Source organism: Cupressus sempervirens, chromosome 4 (assembly GCF_028749045.1).
Source record: "Cupressus sempervirens isolate cs-2001-9-10 chromosome 4, ASM2874904v1, whole genome shotgun sequence".
NCBI lineage: Eukaryota > Viridiplantae > Streptophyta > Pinopsida > Cupressales > Cupressaceae > Cupressus > Cupressus sempervirens.
The window spans coordinates 261,744,080-261,764,386 of record NC_143121.1 but is presented as its reverse complement, the minus strand read 5'-3'; the positions used below and the strand labels follow the sequence as shown (position 1 = coordinate 261,764,386).

The 20,307-nt window shown below is 33.9% G+C and overlaps 2 protein-coding genes and 1 pseudogene across 3 annotated transcripts in view; all 3 read right to left on the bottom strand.

Annotated features, from left to right (window-relative positions):
* LOC149560986 (uncharacterized) overlaps nt 1-20,307 on the bottom strand; it is a 232,320-nt gene that overhangs the window by 114,912 nt on the left and 97,101 nt on the right. The gene's annotated exons all lie outside the window — the stretch shown is intronic.
* On the bottom strand, nt 7,333-8,278 carry LOC149560989 (E3 ubiquitin-protein ligase PUB22-like; annotated as a pseudogene).
* Nucleotides 18,807-19,996, bottom strand: LOC149560988 (uncharacterized). Its single transcript, XM_089823712.1, has 2 exons — nt 19,751-19,996; nt 18,807-19,632 (listed from the first exon to the last, which is right to left on the bottom strand). Exons 1-2 carry the CDS (start codon nt 19,940-19,942, stop codon nt 19,273-19,275), a joined length of 552 nt encoding a protein of 183 aa, XP_089679838.1. The 5' UTR covers nt 19,943-19,996; the 3' UTR covers nt 18,807-19,272.

Below are 20,307 nucleotides of genomic sequence, written 5' to 3'. Positions count from 1 at the left end.
ATTAGGAGCTCTCTATTTCCTAAGCTAATCATCTTCATCAAACTGCAAAATAAATGTGAAAAACATTCAAAGTGAACATGGCATGGTTACAATTTCTAAGATGGAGTCTCAGAATACCAAATTGTTGTAATATACTTTTTATATAAATCTAACTTTAAAATCACATTTATTTGTTTGTATTTTCAATACATACTATAAGAGTTATGTGTATTGATATTTTCCTCCAAGAATGTTATTGCAAGAAGAGGGAGTCTGACACTTCTTCAAAGGCAATCTTGAATGAGGAGCTTAGATGATTGATATTCAAATGGAGTTCAAAATCCCTTGAGAATGACTATGATTTTGATGGCCCTGCCCCCTATGTACATCATCAGGAAGTGACAACTTCCAAATGATTATCACTTGTTTTTGCAGAAGTTATTGAAACGTGACAATCTTACAATAACTTAATTTTCTGTTATGATGGATATCTTACAATGTCTATGCAGATCATTATAGATTGTAGTTTGCATGGTGAATGTTTATGGTACACATTATGAGAATGCGTGTGCACAAACCTTATAAAAACTTTTGAGGACATGGTGAATGTTATGCAAATTGATGTTTTGGAGGCTACTACACGGAGTACTTGGCAAAATCATGTGACTTGATGTGCAAGAGGCCGTTACTCACAGTACTTGGTGAATATCTTGCAATTCGATATTCTGGACGCCACTGCTCAAAGAGTATTTGTTGATTATCATATGTAGATATTCTCAAGGCCAATACTCATGATATCAGATGTAATATCAAATGCAATATCAAACTTTATTGAGCACTTGGTGAATATCATGTGTTGATATTCAAGAGGCCAATACTCGTGATATCAAATGTGATATCAAACCTTATTGAGTATTTGGTGAATATCATATGTTGTCATGTTGATATTCTAGAGACCAATACTCATGATATCAAATGTGATATCAAAATTTTGAAAATCTTTTGATCAAATATTTCCTCATATGTGTCATTTCCATTGGTTCATGTATTTATCCTTCTTCACTAAGAGGGAATGTTAAAGTATAGTTCAGTCAGATAATATGTTGAAAATGCTTTGATGAACATATTTTCATTTATTATTTATTATTATATTACACATTGTAAATATATTGCACAATAAAATATTGAAGATATATTGATTGGTATTATATTATATTATATTATATATATATATATATATATATATAAAATTAATAATAAATATAATTTCAAATTATTAAATATGTGCAATTAATATATAATAATTTGACCAACTAAACTGTCACTTGTGTGAGAAACATCTTGTTGCCAACGTGGATCCACATCTACGACGAATGAACGTAACTCCTTAGTCACATCGTGTCTACTCTGACTTATATATAAATGCACACTCGAACCTGCATTCACGATATTCTAACGCTTCGATCAATCATATTTATAAACTCTGGTATTTAACTTGTTGCGCACCATTCTCTGAATTGACCAATCTAAGTTTGGTCTATTTTATCGCCTGCATTAAACCTAATACCCAACATACAAGTGGCACATCTACAATGTGCAACAGTATACGTATGTCTACAAAAGACCGGTAAACACAATCTATACAAGGTTTACTATATAGAGTTCAAGACTAACAATCAATGATAATATTTCATCTGCCACATTGTAATAGGTTGAACATATATTCATAATATCTTGAACGCAAGATTATTTCAAAGGTTATCACTACATAGTGCGCGCACACACACATATATATATTCTTATATAATTCAGTCCTAAACAAATAAGAACCTCTGCAAACATTTATTGTATAATTCAGTGCATTAATATTTAAATTTAAATCTGATCACAAAATCAACAAAAGTTTTGCATCTCTATATCTAAGAGGAGGTTATTTTGACATTTGCACAACTCTCCAATATTGTAGATCTCATGCCAAAAGGATCACCACTGATGGCATCAAGGCTTTGAAACCTGTCAATGATCAAATGCAATATCTCTATCATGGTGTTGTCATTATATGGTGCTCTAGGAGCCGAGATTCTGAAGATCTCACCGAGGCATGTTGCAATTGCCAACTTCATTTCCTTGCCATGGTGTCTCAGTCAGCACTACTAGACTCAGCCTAAATTGACCTGAGGAATCCTTAATCGGAGAAAGGATCATCTATACAAATCTTGAAGGTAATTGGTCCACCTTACACATACTTCAAATATATCCAATGGAAGATCAACGCTTCGTTGAGGTCTTTGCCAATCTCTTGTAGTGCATTCAACCACCACTATCCATCACTGCTAACCATCACGGTGTGATCCAAATCCTGAAATTTCTAAATCATACCAATAGGCTAGCAAGATCACCAACTCTGATACCCCTCTAATATTCCCAGTGACACACCTAAGTTTTCCACCACATGTCACATACCATTGTACCTGAGGGAAAAGTACTCGATGGAAGCACTCGAGGGGAAATACCTAAGGAACGCACCCCAAGGAAAATCACTCAAGGGAACTCGAGGGAAAGCACATGATAGATGTACAGTGATATGCTCCTGTAGGGTCGTATGGTGATGAGATTGGAGGACAGAGTATGGTTCATACGATTTATTGGCAATAGAGAGATCCTATTGTAGACAAGTGTGTTTGTTGTTGTATGGTGGGGAGGTTGAGGAAAGTTGCTACCTTGAGATGATGTATATAAACAGGGTGACTATTGTACGAACGGGATAGGCAAGGATATCGTACGGGAAACAAGGATGTTGTAGGTGCTTCCTTCTATGGAATGGTTTCTCAGCCTTAAACTTTCAATGTTACCAAATGACCATCGAAAATATAGTGTTCACCCTCAGTGCCTTCGATATGGGAATTGTGTTGCCACACAAATCACAAGTATAGATCATAAATGGATTCAAAGAAATTGTATCAACAATAAGCACAAGGATGGACCCCAAATAGATGGCCGCCAAGAAGTACAAATGCATAGAAGATGATAATACTTCGAATAAAAAGATGAAACACAGGATAGTTGTCGCTAAAGCCAGCAACCCAAATATATCTATAGACAATGAAAGTACTTCAAATTACAAAGGCATCAAACATGGTTTGACAAAATATAATTCAGAGCAATACCGATCAATCTCCAAATGAAACGATCAACAAATCCGGCACACAAGTGAAATATCAGAATTATATTCCAAAGGCAAACTAGGATGGTTGTGAACCACGAAAACTGCACTCACCAAATAGGATCTTTTACCTCCAAAATGGTAGACAAGAACTCTAACTGGAATTCGCAATACAAAATAAAATCCAAGACGCATACCAAAATCATCCTAGATGTCAGTCATAAAAAACCCTGTCGGAGAAAAACTCCAGATATGCACAAGTACCAAGGTGGCAACAATCAACTATGACCAAAATAAAAAATGGGCCCAAGATATACATAAATCAGTCGAAACCCAAAACAAAAATATTTTTATTTTATTAATTCGAGGCCCCATATTAAAGTAATTAATTAAAGGTCATTTTATTAAATAAATTTATATTTTGGGACCAATTAATTAATAAATTTAATTAAATTATTACATTTAAAAATTGGGGACATTACAAGATAGAAGGAGAAATTAGAAATTAGCCAATACTAATCACAAAGTTATCACTCCAGAGTTCTCAAATGACTTCAACACAATTAATAATATTGATTGCTTATGTTGTCCACTATTATATAAGAGACCGCCTCCTCCACATTTTTTGTGACCATTCACAATACACCAAAAGTTATTGCTTCCACCACCTCTAATTGACGGGTAGACCGAAGGAAGTAATGGGAGGTCAAGAAAGAATGTCCAACTAAGCAATCAAGTAAATCCTAGAGCCTAGAATTCAAGAAATTACGGAGAAGAATATACCATGGATGATACGTGTAAAGATTTCTTAGAACATTGTTGCTTGAAATCCGAATTCGCATGAAGTGCATGGATAAATAAAGTGGAGCCGATCAGAAAAAACAAACATTCTAATATCATTGGTGTTCCCTAGCTAAGCAACTTGCATAACGATGTTTTCTTATTGCATTCTTCTTTTGATTAAGAACATTCCACTCTCTCCTCACAAGGAGTTTGGGTTATACCTACCCGTTACAAGATAGATAGCAAGGAATAAAAGAAAGACATTGGGCATAGTGTGGAACATGGTATAAAGCCAAAGGAAAGCATTTGGAACTACAATCAGAATTTTGAGTAGACTTATATCATACTTCATTTGTAACTAACTAGATAATTTAGAAACAATGATCCAAGGATATCCCATAAACAAGAAGGATTAAGAGAAGAGTCAATAATGGTTGCATCATTTGCAGATTCATTCAACAATCAAACATCGCAGAGATTTGTCATACATAAGTCAGATTTTGAGTAGTATCGCAACAAACCCAGATTGACTCACAACAATCAACAGAGTCCCTACAATATCGAGTTTTGTAGCCAGCCATACTCCTATCGTGCTTCATCAATATTAGATGAATGAATACAAAGAAGTTAAACATTAGATGTATTGGGCCCTTGGAACACAAATTGCACATGATATTGAATGGAGATTGGTAATTCATTCGGGCTTTTGGGTTAAGTGCTAATGAAATTATTCTTGCCATAAGTTTGTGGAGCATACAAGGCTACTCTTCATCTTTGGGAGAGAGAGTAATTGAAAATCTATTAGATTCTATAAGAGGGCATTTCATATGATGGCTTATGCATCATTGCCAATAAATTGTCTTTATATATATTTATTTAAGATTGCATATAAATGCATATATCAATAATCTGTGTATGAACTTTCATCATTATAGAAGGACAAAGGTGCAAAGGTAAGAGGAACTATGACGATTGCAGTCTAGGTAGGGACCTCGGGTGTATGTCCATGTTCACTGACACTAGGGCTAAGAGGGCCAAGGTTCCATTCTTGGGCCTAGACAATCAATCAAGGAGCTACCATTACAACCACATCCCCAACTCTATAATATTGGTGACAATCTTAGGAAATGAAGCATGCATAGGAAAAGCGAGTACAAGTACACTACTATTGGATTTTGAAGGATCATTGGAAATGTACTAAGTATTATCGAATGTATTGGTATGTGTTTTCTAAACGACAACAATCTCTTACTCATATAGAGAATAAGCCATGTCTATTAGTTAATTAGATAATTAATAAAATAACAAATTTAATCATAGTTTTATATATATATATACTATATTAATTTCTCTCATATAAATATCAACTTTTATCTCATATATAATGAACACACATATATATATAGATTATATCTCATATATAATTATATATATAATCGTAGGTTTACTCAAGTGAAGCTACCAAACATCAATACTCCCTCTTAGCTAGGGAGGATAAACACAAAACAGATATTACACCACTGATAATATTAGGAATGAAATATTTTATGTATATCTTCGATCAGAGGATATCCACCATTTTGATATCACACTTGATATCATGAGTATTGTTCTCCAGAATTATCAACATATGATATTCACCAAATACTCTGAGTAGCATTTTGATATCACATTTGATGTCATGAGTATTGGCCTCCAAAATATCAACATATGACATTCACCAAATACTCTGACTAATGGCCTACAGAATATCAACATATGGTATTCACCAAATACGTATTATAAAACAACTCATAGACCATCAAGTGAATGACATCTAACACTTAGTTGTTGATTTGTAAGATATAATCCATCATGACCTATTTCAACATTTACATAAAATGTATATCATTACTTAAATTATTATAAGATCGTCACCTTCCAATAAGTTTTGTAAATACAAGTGATGATCATTTGGAAGTCGTCACTTCCTCATGCTGTACACAAGGGGCAGGCCCATTAAATCATGCAATCACAAGTATGATACCAAAACTTTACATGAAGTCAAAATTCTGTTTGATTCTAATATGATCAAGATCTTCAAAGATCAACTGAAACATATTCTCTATCCACTCCGTCAAACGGATGTGTCAGACTACCTCTAAACATCAATCTTCTAAGCTCCTTTACCCTTGAAGAAGTGTAAGACTCTCTGAATCTAATATTAATCCTCCCTTTTCCTGCAATAACATTCTCGGAGGAAAAGATCAAGGCATGTAGCTCTTGGTTGTATAACTAAGAATGTCAACATTAATTAGAATGTTAGTAATTTAACTCATGCCCATTACTAACAATAACATAATAATGTTAACATAAGTCTTTATTTTATATTTCCAATAATAGAAGATAACATAATACTCAATCTGTACCTTTCATACTCCCATTATGAATCTCTTTATATTTAACAAACAGTATATCAAATTACATTTTTAATGAATGTATATAACTCAAATGCCGCATATATTCTCAAATATAATATCTCATATAGTATTTATTAAACACAAAAGAATATAAAATGAACATTATTCGTAAAGCATACCTTATTACTTACCTTTATTGGCTCGGTACTCAATGCCTCTATAAGCTCCCAATATTTTGTCTTCCCCACTGAAGTGGTTATCACTATTATTCATTTTGACCTCTTACGGGGGTGGCGTCAGTTTGAAGTCCATTCACTTGGTAAAAGTGTACCCTTAAAGAGAGCAAAACCGTCTCAAACAAGAAAGCACACTAATGCCACATGAGAATGAACACATAGCACCAATTTTATTAAGGTTCAACATTGAGCCAATGATGGTAGTTGCATCAAGCTCTGCAACAATTGTACGCCCAACACAAAGACTTCCACATACTTTGATCTTTGAATATTGATCAATCACTCCAATATTTGAAAGGTTCTTCTATACTCAAGAACAATACCTTTTTTTTATTGTTTTTATTCTTGTTATCTTAATTATTGCTCATAAAAACTTTGGGCAAGGAGCAACTCTTTAATGAGTAAGTCTACCAATTGATGTTGATCTCATATCACTAGAATATATGATAATAAGCCTTTGTGTTCATGTATCGATCTCCAGAGTCAATTTAGGTCTGAGGCTTCATCTTCATAACATTTATTTATAGCTCATTATCCTGTACAATCAGCGTATAGTAACATGCAATGGTATTCATCAAGCTTGATCAATATGAATATCTCAAATCTACCTGAAGGTGCATTCGGTTACTTTCTATATAGTTCGTTGTGTATATGAATGATTGTCTATTCTTTGTTTTTGCTATCCTCCCCTATAACTCTTTGTTTCTGCTATGCTCCCCTACAACTTACGATTACAACAAACTCCGAAATTTTGTGACTTCAATATTCACAATCAAAAGATCCATGAGGGAATGCAAGGTGAGTTCATCCAAAGGTTACTACGGTGTTTGTGCATCTCCCTTACCCTGGTCTTAGTCTTGGTGGCACAATCGACTGTAGGAGAAGGCAAAGCTTTGCCATGGTCTTGTCTTGCAACATTTCATTATAAGATGGCCAAATCAAGAAAATTAGCAAAGAGACCAAAGAATTCATACAACTTTCTCACTAGCCAATTCAAACACTCAGCATCTTCCTAGGGGCAGCACAAGTTCCCATAGCATGGTCAACGATGGAAGCACTTTTGTACATTCACACATGTCGAGAAGACATAAAATCCTTTCACGGCTTTTCTTTTTGTCGGAAGTCTGATCAACGCACACATGGCCCCAACCTTTATGGCTTTCTTTCTACTTCTCTTGTTGTTGATGGTAATTTTGATTAACACCCTAAGGGCAACGACAGTAGCCTACTCACATACCTCCTCTATTAACACCTCTAGAAGCCCTTTGATTAAATCATCGTTGGAGTTTATAATAAATCTTTCAACAACTTTCCTACACACCGTTTGAGAAAGAAGAGTGGTGTGAAAGCCTGCTTTGGATGTGCCTTTCCTTAGAATGGTGGCCACGACAGCCAAGTACTTTGCACTAGTGAGCAATTTTAACATCTCGTCTGGCAATGGGATTAGAGAACGAAGAGCCCCCAAAGCTTCCTCACAATCCACCACAACATTGTAACTACAACTCATTTCACCATCAACCACAGACTGGCTTTCATGGTGGCTTATTAGATAGATTATTACATTTGTAGCCTCCAACCTAGTTCTGATACCATGTTGGATTTTGGAGGATCGCTGCAAATGTACTAATTATTGCCGGATGTATTGGTATGTGTTTTCCAAATGACAGCAATTTTTTATTTATAATGAGAATAAGTCATGAAGAGACCTGTCCCTTCATGGGACATGTCTATTCGCTAATTAGATAATTAATATAATAAAACATTCAATCATAGTTATCTATATATATACTAATTTCTCTCATATAACAATAAGCTTATAACTCATATATAATGAAATAAATCAAGGTTGCATGGGTATAATTAATATAATAAAACATTCAATCATAGTTATCTATATATATACTAATTTCTCTCATATAACAATAAGCTTATAACTCATATATAATGAAATAAATCAAGGTTGCATGGGTACTTGTATCCGCATACCCAAGTACTGGGCACACGTATCCCAAGTATCGGGTACTTTGCGGAGACCTTGATTTAGATTTCTGAATTTTTTTCAGTTTTCTGTTTGCTCATCAGCTTGTTGTTTATGAGCTTAATTCAATGCCTAATCAGTTCGAAACTTTGATACAATTTTGATTAACATTAAACTTTATCACTGTTCAAGTCAGAAGTTTATCATTTGCAATATGTCATTGTCATATGACTTATGATCTTCTTGTTCATGTTTAAAGTCTGCCTTCTCTGTTATGCATCTAAACTAAACATTTATCATTTATTATTACTACAAACATATAGGAAATCTGAAACTGAAAACAAACATTACATTTACAAACTTTATCACTGTTCTTGTTTTGAAAAGCCATTGTCATGACTCATAATTTCAGATTTTCTATAAGTATAGTAATAAAGTTTGACATATCCAAGTACCCCCGTCCCCTATTATGAAAAATAGTCATACCCGTACCCTAAGTACCCCAAGTATCCCCATCCCTATGCAACCTTGATATAAATTATATCTCATATATAATTATATATATTCATAAGTTTATCCAACTGAAGCTACCAAACATCAACCACCACTAGGTAGGGACCCCAACTGGATGTCCATGTTGGCTGTCACTAGGACCAAGAGGGGTGAAAATTCCACTTTTAGGCTTAGTGTAGGAAGACATTGGGCAGACCTATCGTGTATTTTCTCTAATGTGTTTGCAATGATACTATAGATAGTAGATACTATGAGTATCATGCATTATGGACTAAATTTAAGCATTTTTTAAGTTGTCGAGTATTAGCTAATTTTTTGCTGAGTTCTTTCCCACCGCGACAAGTATTTTGCTTTTGGCAATTTTTACAACTATGGTCCCGATATACCAAGATATCTAAGTGGTATTAGAGCTTTCAATCCTACCATCCTATGAAGTTGATGAAATATAAGGAATTCATATCTTACTTTTACAAGAAGTCAAGACAAACAAGAAATGGGCAAAGGAGACCTTGGTAAGAAAATGAACCAGTTCTTCGCAAAACAAAGAGACACAAATTAAAAGTATCATACGTCCTATAAAGTTGATACACAATAAGGAATTCAAAACATGCTTTCACAAGAGATCAAGAAAAACTTCAAAACACAAACAAGAAATGGACGAATGAGACTTTAATAAAAAAATGAGTCAGTTCAACACACAAAATAAGAGTGGCCAATGTTTGGATATGTAAACACACACTATAATAACCATCTTCAACAACAAATAATGGAAGCGAAGGAGGGAAACACCTAAAAGTAAGAAACCCACCACTAGCTCAATGAATCAAGTAAGGAGGCAACCTAGTCATGGGTCTAAAATATAGATACCTTTCAGTTAAACCTTACAACCAACAAAAAAATCATCAAATATGCAGCATTATTGCTTAGATAGAATATCACATGAGTGGTGGATCATGGGATGACTACCAAGGGCAATGCAAATGTAATATCCCCGTCAAAAGATCTATATTATTAAAATATAAATGAATACATAAATAATAAATAAGTAAGATAATAATAATATAATATTAATAATGGTATAGTTATAATTTATTATAATCATATTGCAATATTGCATAATATATTACTTTAATGTTAACTATGAGAATTAAATATTATTATGTAAAAAAATAAAATTAAATATTATTAGGACATAATAATAGTATTAATATTAAGAAATAATATGAAAAGACACACCTTTTCTGATATCAATGTATATAAAGAAATATTAAAACACTGAAAAAGAGATGGAAAGGAAAATTAGATACATAGAATTGGTCTACAAAAGTTCAATTGAGAAATTTAAGTTAAATTATGTAAGGTCCCAACAAGGGACTTTAAAAATGGTATCAGAGCCTAGTGCCTAGTGCCTAGTGCCTACCATCTTGTAGAGAAAAGATAAAACTAGGACCTGAACATAGATAAATCTTCATCATTCCATCTCGAAGTATAATATTAGAAACTAATTTAAGCTAGAAATAGACAACCAATACATTGATAAAACATACATATGATTAAGCAATCTAGGAATTTGATTGCAACAGAGGTAGGCATCAAATTGAATGGTGAAGCGATAAGGAATCGTATATATTCTTAAAGAGACAATATGCAAACGGAAATTACGAACGATCATATTGTGGAATACTGAAGTAGAATTTATTATGAAAGTCGAGATGGATTCAGGTCAGTAGAATAAACAGATTATTTAATATGTAGTAATATGGATTAGATGGAAAAGATGAAATCTTATTTGAGTCTAAAATGATCAGAAATGAGCACCAGCGTATCGCAAGACTTGACTAGAACCAGCGACAAGAAAGAAATGAACACAGGGCGTGGAAAGATTACGAAGTTATTTGTAACCAAGCAACTAATATAACCAGTGATCAATGGTGGATATGGTGAAATGACATTATACCCAAATAACAATGATATTAATTCGGTAAAGACCAGCTCTAGAATCTTCAAAATTTGGGAACAACGACAATACTTGTTGGTAAAGCATTTATAGGGATCCCATATTGGAAACATCAACACTCAAAACATCTAGTAAAATACTGGATTGCGACCCACGATCCAATTTTACTGATCATCGTGACAAGCAATGAATCAGAGTATTTCCTACAACAACCTCTCGCTGAGTCAAGCATTTAGTGGTGTCATCAGGAATCACCACAGATGCACGGAATACATTTTGTATTGCATATAATTGGATAGTACATACAAGACGAAACCAACAAATAGGGAATAGACATAGGAGAAAAGAAGATTATTGAAAATAAGGAAAAACATTTCGTACAAAGATAATTTTCTGCGAGTAAGATCTGACAGCAACCCAAAAACCCATGCGTGTGATGACGGACAGGGGTGAGTGCCATCAAAGCAGCAACACATTCAAAGAGCCAACCATATTAGAAGGGAATAGATTTAAAGGTAAGGCACTTGTTGTGCATGGCCATCACTTAACTCTATGCGTCGACATGTATTATGGTGTGCCTAGACCATGACCCCACCCCCGTCTACATCAATACATTGTGCTGGTACGGTAACCAAAGGGCATTACAAATAGGAAACAATTTATATTTTGTGGCAGCGAAGGAAAGGAGTAGACTGTCAACTACAAAGCCACTAGTGAGAAGAGAACAACAAAAGACTTTCTTTTAAAAGCCAATAGCATCATGAGTTAAGACCATCGCATAAATGGTTCGAAGATGAGAGATTACACTTCATGAGGAAAATGAAGGGAACGCATCATTCTTATTACTAAATTTGGAGTACGTGGGAAGAGGACTTTAAAAATTAGAAGATATTACTGTACACATTACAAGGAGGCATTCAAAAGGTGATTGGATTTGATCACTGATATCAGTATTATCTAAGACAGCGGAACATATATTACCAGTGGGTCAGTGCATATCACAGGTGTAATAAGAAGACATCAGAAAAAGGGAACATGGAGTTGATAACAGGAAATTATATATTCATAAAGAGTATATTGTTACAATCTAGACTCATTTACACTGTAAGAGAGAGAAGACTTTTGCAAGGAGTAAACAATCTCAGATTAAATGAACATGGACTAAAGCTAAGGAGAAAGAAATTGATCAAAGAAATAGGGAGAAAATGTCAAGTACAAAATTGCAATCATTACTGAGTGACACTACATTAGCAATAAGGTCTACGCCAGTAATTACAATATTAACAAAGAGAGTATATTAGTTGTTCATTAAAAGGGCACCTGGTTATGAAGAGACATATCAATCTAATTAATTTGATGACAAGCCAATAAGAAAGTTGATGACAAAAACAATAGAGAAGAAAACAAAAGAAAGAAAGCAGCAATACCATAAGAGTAATCAAGACAATATTGACAAAAACAGTATCTGCATTGAGTCACGTTCAAATGGTGACAGTAGGTTTTCAACCCAACATATATGCAGAATTACAAGAAGAAATCAATTACATATATTGCCTGCAAAACTATATATTAAGTACAGTCAGATTTCTTACACAGTCAGGGAACATCATTGGACAAGTGAGGAAGATACTAAGATTATAAAGAAGAGCTTCCTACATCTTTGTGATTGGTATGTAAAATATTGTTTATTTTAATTATGCATAGTAATAAATTCAGTTAATGATAGTGTTACCATTATTTAAACATACATGCTCTAGAACTTTTGTTTTGTTATTATCCAAGTCTAATCGGAAAAGTAGAGATGCGTTTAGGGAGAGGCCTTGTAATATCCCCTCTCCTGAGAAAATTATATAATTATTATAAACTATATTAAGAAATAGTATAATTGATTGGTTAATTAAATAAAATAGTAAAATATAATTATAACAATAATCATATAAATTATTATTCAATATATTATAAATAGTATAAGAATGAAAACTTACAATATATAAGTGAATAAGTCAATATTATGGGAAACATTAATAAATTTTATAACTAAATATGATATATTATAACATATGACATCTTGTATAGACATGACTGTTAGAAAGACATAAAATAATATTTAAAAGGAGGAAATGGAGGTTAATACAAAGGGAAGCAGGTAGGGAGATAATTGGAAAATAAGCTGACAGGAACACACACACCCCCATCCGAGTGCAACAAGCATCAAAATTTACATATATAGCGGCACAGATTACCTTGGACGGATGCACAACAGACCCTTACACCCGATCGCAGCCAAGACATTTGATTAGTAATCTAGGAAGGAAGATATATAGAATGAAGGAAGATGTATTGAACAAAGGAAGAAGAGCAATGAGATACATGGAAATCATGGGAGTGTGTAAAGACGTCAATCACATATGGTTACTGACTAAGGAATGAATATGAGCAGGTATCATATTAATATGGACAAGAAAGACTATCTCAACAAATGCAACAATACTAGTATCAGTCATTAGCAATCACAAGCAATTGATGTGGAGATATACGCAAGCAATGAATTAAGAAGAAACAAAAAATGATATTAATAGAGCCATGTCAAATAATAAACATTGAGACATGAAAGGTGGTCATATCAGGGATGGTCAGACAGACCGAAAGTCAGATATTAAGGGAAATAAAGGAGGACGATGGAAAGATTAGTGCCCACAAACCTTTGATAACTAATTATAATAGACAAAGATTAAACAATTATTGCAAAGCAAGTATCACAAGGAAAAAGAAGCATTGAGCCATCTACCATAACAGAGAAGAAGGACCAGGGTTATTCAAAATACTGATAAGTAGTTTCCAATAAGAATCAAACCAAATAAAAATGGTTGCAGAGGAAAGAGGGATAAACTACAAAGAGATACTAGTGATAGAGAATATAGTGAATTAAGACAACAACAAAAAGAATATCGTTGTGGAAGTAGAATCAAATGATGTATAGATCTTTTTGATATTGATAGAGAAATCATCATTTAAGAATTATTAATCAATATCAGAGATGAGAACTTATAGTTATGATACACCCAGTGGATCCTTTGTAGAGGACATCTACTTAGATGTCAAGTTCTCTCTTGAAGGAACTCAGAGTTTAGAGGGCATTTATAATAAATGTCGGTATTAGAATTCCAAGAGAGAGATTTATAGAGAATCTCTTAGAGACAATATATATATTGTAGTGGTCAATCACATGCATATGTCAGAGATCAGAGACTTGGTAGAGGTGGGATCTCTACCAAATAATGTTTTCAGAGATCCCAAAGAGGCCTAAGGAAGATTCTTTTTTAACAATAATCATCTAATCGAGATATAATTATCATCAGAGGCTTAGATGGTTTGAGAAAGATCTCTTCTAAGGGATTAGGAGGGGTAGTCTGGGTAGAATTTTAGATTAATATTTACTAATTCAATATTCTGATTTGTTTTACGGGCAGATTTTGATATTGTACTAATAATTTGTTACAGGATATAACATTCGATCCTAATCCAATAGTGGGGGACATTACAGGCCTGTGTAAATCCATCCAATTGGTTGTTCCCAAGACAGGGTAGAGAATAGCGACTTCGAGCGCCTTGTGGACATGTCCGAGAAAGGGTTAAGGGCTTGGATATGTAAAACATTGAGGGAAACTATTGAGTTTGGTGTCTAAGCAACTTGTTGCATCTCAACATTGTCATGGACAGGAATAATAACCAGGATAGGATGGACTTTTCAATTCACATATAGTTTATTACTAATTTTCCTATAGGGGTAGTCTAACGACAAAGAACAAAGGTGTATTCAAGGAGAGGCTAGTATAAATCCAATCAATCAATTATTCCGACATAGGGTAAAGATGAACGTCCTTGAGTGCCTTGCAGACATATCTAAGAAAGGCTTAAGGGCTTGGATCCGTAAACTGTGAGTGAAACCATTGACTTTGGAGACTAAGCAATTTGTTTACATCCTCAATGTTCTTCTCAACAATGAGTAATAATAATTTGACCAAAATAAAACAAGCATCTTGCTAATTAGGCCACCTTGTGTAGATGCGTAATATCTACCACCGAGGCCAAGGGGCCAAAGTTCCACTTGGACATAGTATTGGATTGGCTTGGAGTAATTTATCATGACTCATATTTTCTTTGAAACTTATAAATACACATATGTACCAATGATCACTTGTGGGTGCAGGATTCTATCGAACAAGTAAGTTTTGTAAATCATTTTTTTAAATCTAGCTCATTACCAATTATAAATTGTAAGGCATCAATCAAGAATGCATGTATTATGTGTCTACGTCGTGTCTACTCCATTTTTTCATGCATTTATGTGTCTACTTCATATTTTCATGCATTCATGTGTCTACTTTGTGTTTTCATGTACTCATGTGTTTACTTTGTGTATGCTTTGTGTTTTTCATGCATTACGATGTATACTCCACGAATCCCTTATGTCTTCTTGCATCCAATTATATGCTTCATGTGTTAGCTCTACAAAAAAAGTTATGATTTTTGCTATAGAGGTCAAGCAAAATTTGAGAGGGGGGATTGTAATATCACTGTCAAAATTAGATCTATATAATTAAAATATAAATGAATAGATAAATAATAAATAAATAAAATAATAATAATATAAAATATTAATAAGGGTATAATTATAATTTATTATAATAAATTCTGATATTGCATAATATATAACATTGATGTTAAACTATCAAAATTAAAATTTAATTATATAATAAAATATAATATTATAATAGTATTAAAATTTAATATTAATAGATAATATGAAAAGACACCTTTTCTCATATCAATGTATATAAAGAAATATTACAACAGCTAAAAAGAGATGGATGAGGAAATTAGATACAAAGAATTGGTCTGCAAAAGTTCAATTGGGAAATTTAAACTAAATCATGTAAGGTACCGACAAGGGACATTACAGCAAAGATAACATCCTGTATCAAATTTGCAGAAAGACTTGTAGAATGGTTCGATAATGAGGGCCCGGAAATACATTTCAAAGAGCTAACTCAAATCAAAAAAACAAAATCAATGGAGTATACTCCTATTTATGGTAAGTCCTATTTATGGATGGTTTAATGGACCCTATCAACAAAGTTTGGCTCAAGACACTAAGCTCAAGTACCCTTCAAGAGGCTATCAAAAAGTCAAGGGCTATGGATCCTGTAACCACGATGAGGGAAGCTCCACCAAGAGAAATATCAAAATAATGTGATATACCTTTTTGAGGACATTAGGAATTCTGAATTTAAATTCGTATAAACATTTGACCTATGAAAGCTTAAAGAAATTTATAAAATGGGTCAACTTAATATTATAAAGGGGATGAAAAGGTGACAAAGGGAAAAATAAAAAAAGAAGAGGAAGCACCCTCAAGAGTCACATTGGGTCTTTAAAAGAAGGATGAGTTCATTTTGGCATGCTTTTACATTTTTTTGTTTCGAGATTTCTCTTAGACAAATTAGGGAAGCTTCGGATTCTATTCAGGATTTGAAGATAGAATTCTTCTTTGGTGGATTAGACGTAGCCCCGATCTATCATCTGTGGTGGATTCGTGACAGAGTTCACAATTGCATTTCAAGTTCTTTTCTAATTATCCAATCTGACTATTATCATTGTTTATACGATTGAATTGGTATTGTATTTTTGGTTTATAATGCAATAACAAATTCTGGAGTATTTGTTAGTTATTTACTGGTTGATGTTGGTTATTTACTGGTATTTGATAGTTATTATTGAATAAATTCTTGTTTATGATTTTCAATTTATTGGATAAAAATTGGAGAGAATATCCAACTAGAAAATATATAGTGGTATCAGAGACAAAAATCTCGTCATCTTATGGAGTTTATTCGAAAAGAAGAATTCGTAAGCTTCTATAAGAGGTTCTATTAGAAACATTTTCACATAAAGGTTTTATCAAATAAATTTAATGGTCAGATTTTGAGATTTACTCAATTGAAAATTTTACTCACTATCTTGAGAAAAAGGAGCTTTTCAATTGAATTTGGAAAGAAAATAAATACGGGTTTGAAGATTTTTACAAAGGTCTAAAATTTCTTTGATTTTGATATTTACGTCAGTTGGGAAGAAGCAAAACTCATTTTGCATCATCCACATTTAAAACGGGAGCAACACCTTAATTAAATCATTTGAAGGAGTAAAATTGTTTATTGTTTGATTATTTGGGGCTACCATAAGGTATTGCGGTGAAAATATTGGCAATTATTTATGTTTTGTCGAGCTTCTATTGTTTAGTTATAGGTGCAATAAGAATGATTGATCTTAATTTGGTGCTTCATACTAAACATTTTAAGCTTATACCATTTGGGGTTAGACTATTCGAATTTTACATGAGAGACAATTCATTTCCACCGCAAAGGCGTTCGGGCCAGCCTATATTGGCAGAAAGTTGTCTTTTCATTGAATCACAATCGGATTGAAATTGTTGTGCACATGTTGGGTGTCTACATTTCTAATAGCGTGTTGCAGATAGTTTGCAGATTATAGTTGGATGATGATACTGATTTTCTATTGGTGTGTTGGAACCTAATAATTATGGCCTAGTGTCGTCCTTTATAATTGAACATGGTATGAAAGTATTAAAATATCAAATGATCTCTATAGTTCATTCTTCCGGTATTTAGAAAAGGCGACAGGGATTGAGGGGGTCATGGCTGGCCTTTGACATAGATTTCTAGCAAGTATCGAATTAAAAAATGACACACATTATTCTAGGTGTAAATTAGACTAAGACTTTGTAATGTATTTGGGGAAGTCCAATGGCAGCAAGAACTTCACTACAGGACTGTCGGTGTAGACATGTCATTTCCAACAAGTATCAAGTCTCAAAAAAATGAAAAATAAAACTGAGAAGTCGTATCTAAGAAGTCGATATTGCAGGAGAAGATGAAACATTTGCAATAATATGATTCATTCTTCTGACGAAAGTATTATCTGTGTCGCCAGTTCATACAAAACAATATCTACATCAAACGTGGAATATCATTGTGTAAGATTTTGGTAATGGAAAGAGAAAGAGACCGAAATAAGGTAATTTTGTGAGCATAAGGAGAAACAAAGTATATCTGAGTTTTGCAGGAAAGCATAGGCATTGAGGGCAGGACTTGTTGAATTTATTATGTCTGAGTTTGTGGCACCATTTCCATTCTGATGTTGATGTCTTAGCATCGTGTGCTCCAAGTCTGCAGAGCATGGAAGCATTAAATACACTGCTTAATATGGTGTGACCAAAAGCATATTGAACGAATAACTCCAATGAAGGTTATCAGGTCAAAAGCATAAGACAGACAGACAACGTTGCATGTTGAGAGCGCATGTGTTGTGGAACAGATGACTTGGATATGGAATTTAAAAGACAACTAACTATGGTCCATTTGATTATGAATATCAGCAACAGATCTTGCTATTGCCTGAAACTTTGAACGACTAAATTAATAATCTTCCTAAAATTAGCTTGCATGAACCAGTCAACGTGGGTTGGAAGTGAGTAGATTTTTCCTATGCTCCACGGAGTTTCCGGGACGGGGACGTTTTAGGGGACGGGAACGTGTTTCCGGTACGGGTACGGGTTGAAGCCAAAATTTAGGGGACGGGACCTCAGGGGACAGCTATAAAATATAGGGGATTTTAAATTTTTTATATATGGAGAATTAGACTTCTTTAGAGATATATTTCTGATATGCATACCATAACAATGATAAATCATAACATTGATAAACCATTCACCATAGAATACATGGAAATTGAAAACTATTAAGATTAGAATCAAAATGAGAATATGATATGATGATATATCCGAATATCGCATACAATTAGCAAAAATGCCCAAAGGCTCCAAGTATCAATCTATCATCATCATGCATGAAATGAAAATCAAAATGACATAATGAAAGTAAATACTAGAAGTGTAAATGAGATGTCCAACTCCATAATAATCAAAAGCAATAATGTATCTAAGTATCTGAAAAGCAGAAAGCCAAATATATGGCTGTCCTCTAGGAATCTAAATCTCTATCTAAATCAAGATCATCATCAATCTCATCCTCTGAATCACTGGCAGGGGTAGGCAGAGGGTCCTCATCCAATGGAACTCCAAGCAGCCCTGGGGGTGTGTTATCCTCATCAATCTGCAATGCATCCTCAGGATTAACATCCCAACGTAGTGCTGGAGTCTGTCGATACTCAAGACTTTGTCGCTCCTATAGTCGCAATACACTATGAACAACCACAAGCTTCTCTGATCGTCTAGAGGTAAGGTTGTTCCTCTTGACCGATTGAATGAAGCTATATGTAGACCAATTCCTCTCTGCAGCAGAGGAACTCGCAACCTGTGAGAGAAGACGGGTGGCAAGGGCTTTCAGCTCAGGTGCATCTCTACCATGCCATGTCCACCATCCAATCGGGTCCTTTTGAGCTAATTTAGCTCTATCAGTCCTCGCCTCTGGTCTACCAAATGTTGGACCACGAAGATTGGCAAACTCAAGCCATTGCCCTCGAATTTTTGCAGCATCCTCTGCACTATACATTTTTGAAAGGGCCTTGAAGAAGCCCTTCTTCACCTATATTGAACAAACAAAAATTAAGAAGAGAGAACTTAGAGTTTATAAACTTTACAAATAAAATAAAATATTTAAAAATGTATTATAAAATCAGAATTCTTTAATAAATTAAACTCACCTCCTCATCATTAGATGGAGGCACTCTCCCAGGCCTTGGTGCATACCATTTTGGATTGACTGCATAGGCTGCCATATGAAGTGGGTTGTTCATTGTGTTCCACCTTTTCATTACAATGGGCTTAAGATGCTCCTCATAGAACTCCAAAGTAGGTTCCTTATCTTTAACAGCTTGCTTGATCTGCCCAAGCATGCTATCAAAGGTCTCATAAATCTCTCCAAGGCTAGGAGAGTCAATATCAGCATATCTAATGACCTGCACAATAGGGTCAATGTAGGAGCAAATGTATCTGCAAATGAAAGAAAATTGCAAGTGAGAAACATAATATGTTAAAAAAATCAGCAAGTGCTTAAATCAGAATTTTTTTTTATTAAATCAGCAATAATAACAATTATGATATCCACCAATTCTTAAGTTTCTTACCTCATTGTGGTCCACCAATTTTCATCTAGGATTCTTCGTTTGACAAGTCTTCCATCTGGGGTGCTTGATTCATGCCATCTATTCCACTCTGCATTGACCACCATGGATTGTAAAGCCTCTTGGATTGTAAAGCA

Coding starts and splice junctions, on each gene's coding strand:
- LOC149560988 (XM_089823712.1), bottom strand. CDS start 19,942: ATGCTTGGGCAGATCAAGCAAGCTGTTAAAGATAAGGAACCTACTTTG. Junction 19,633..19,750: donor CTCCATCTAATGATGAGGAG/GTGAGTTTAATT, acceptor TGTTCAATATAG/GTGAAGAAGGGCTTCTTCAA.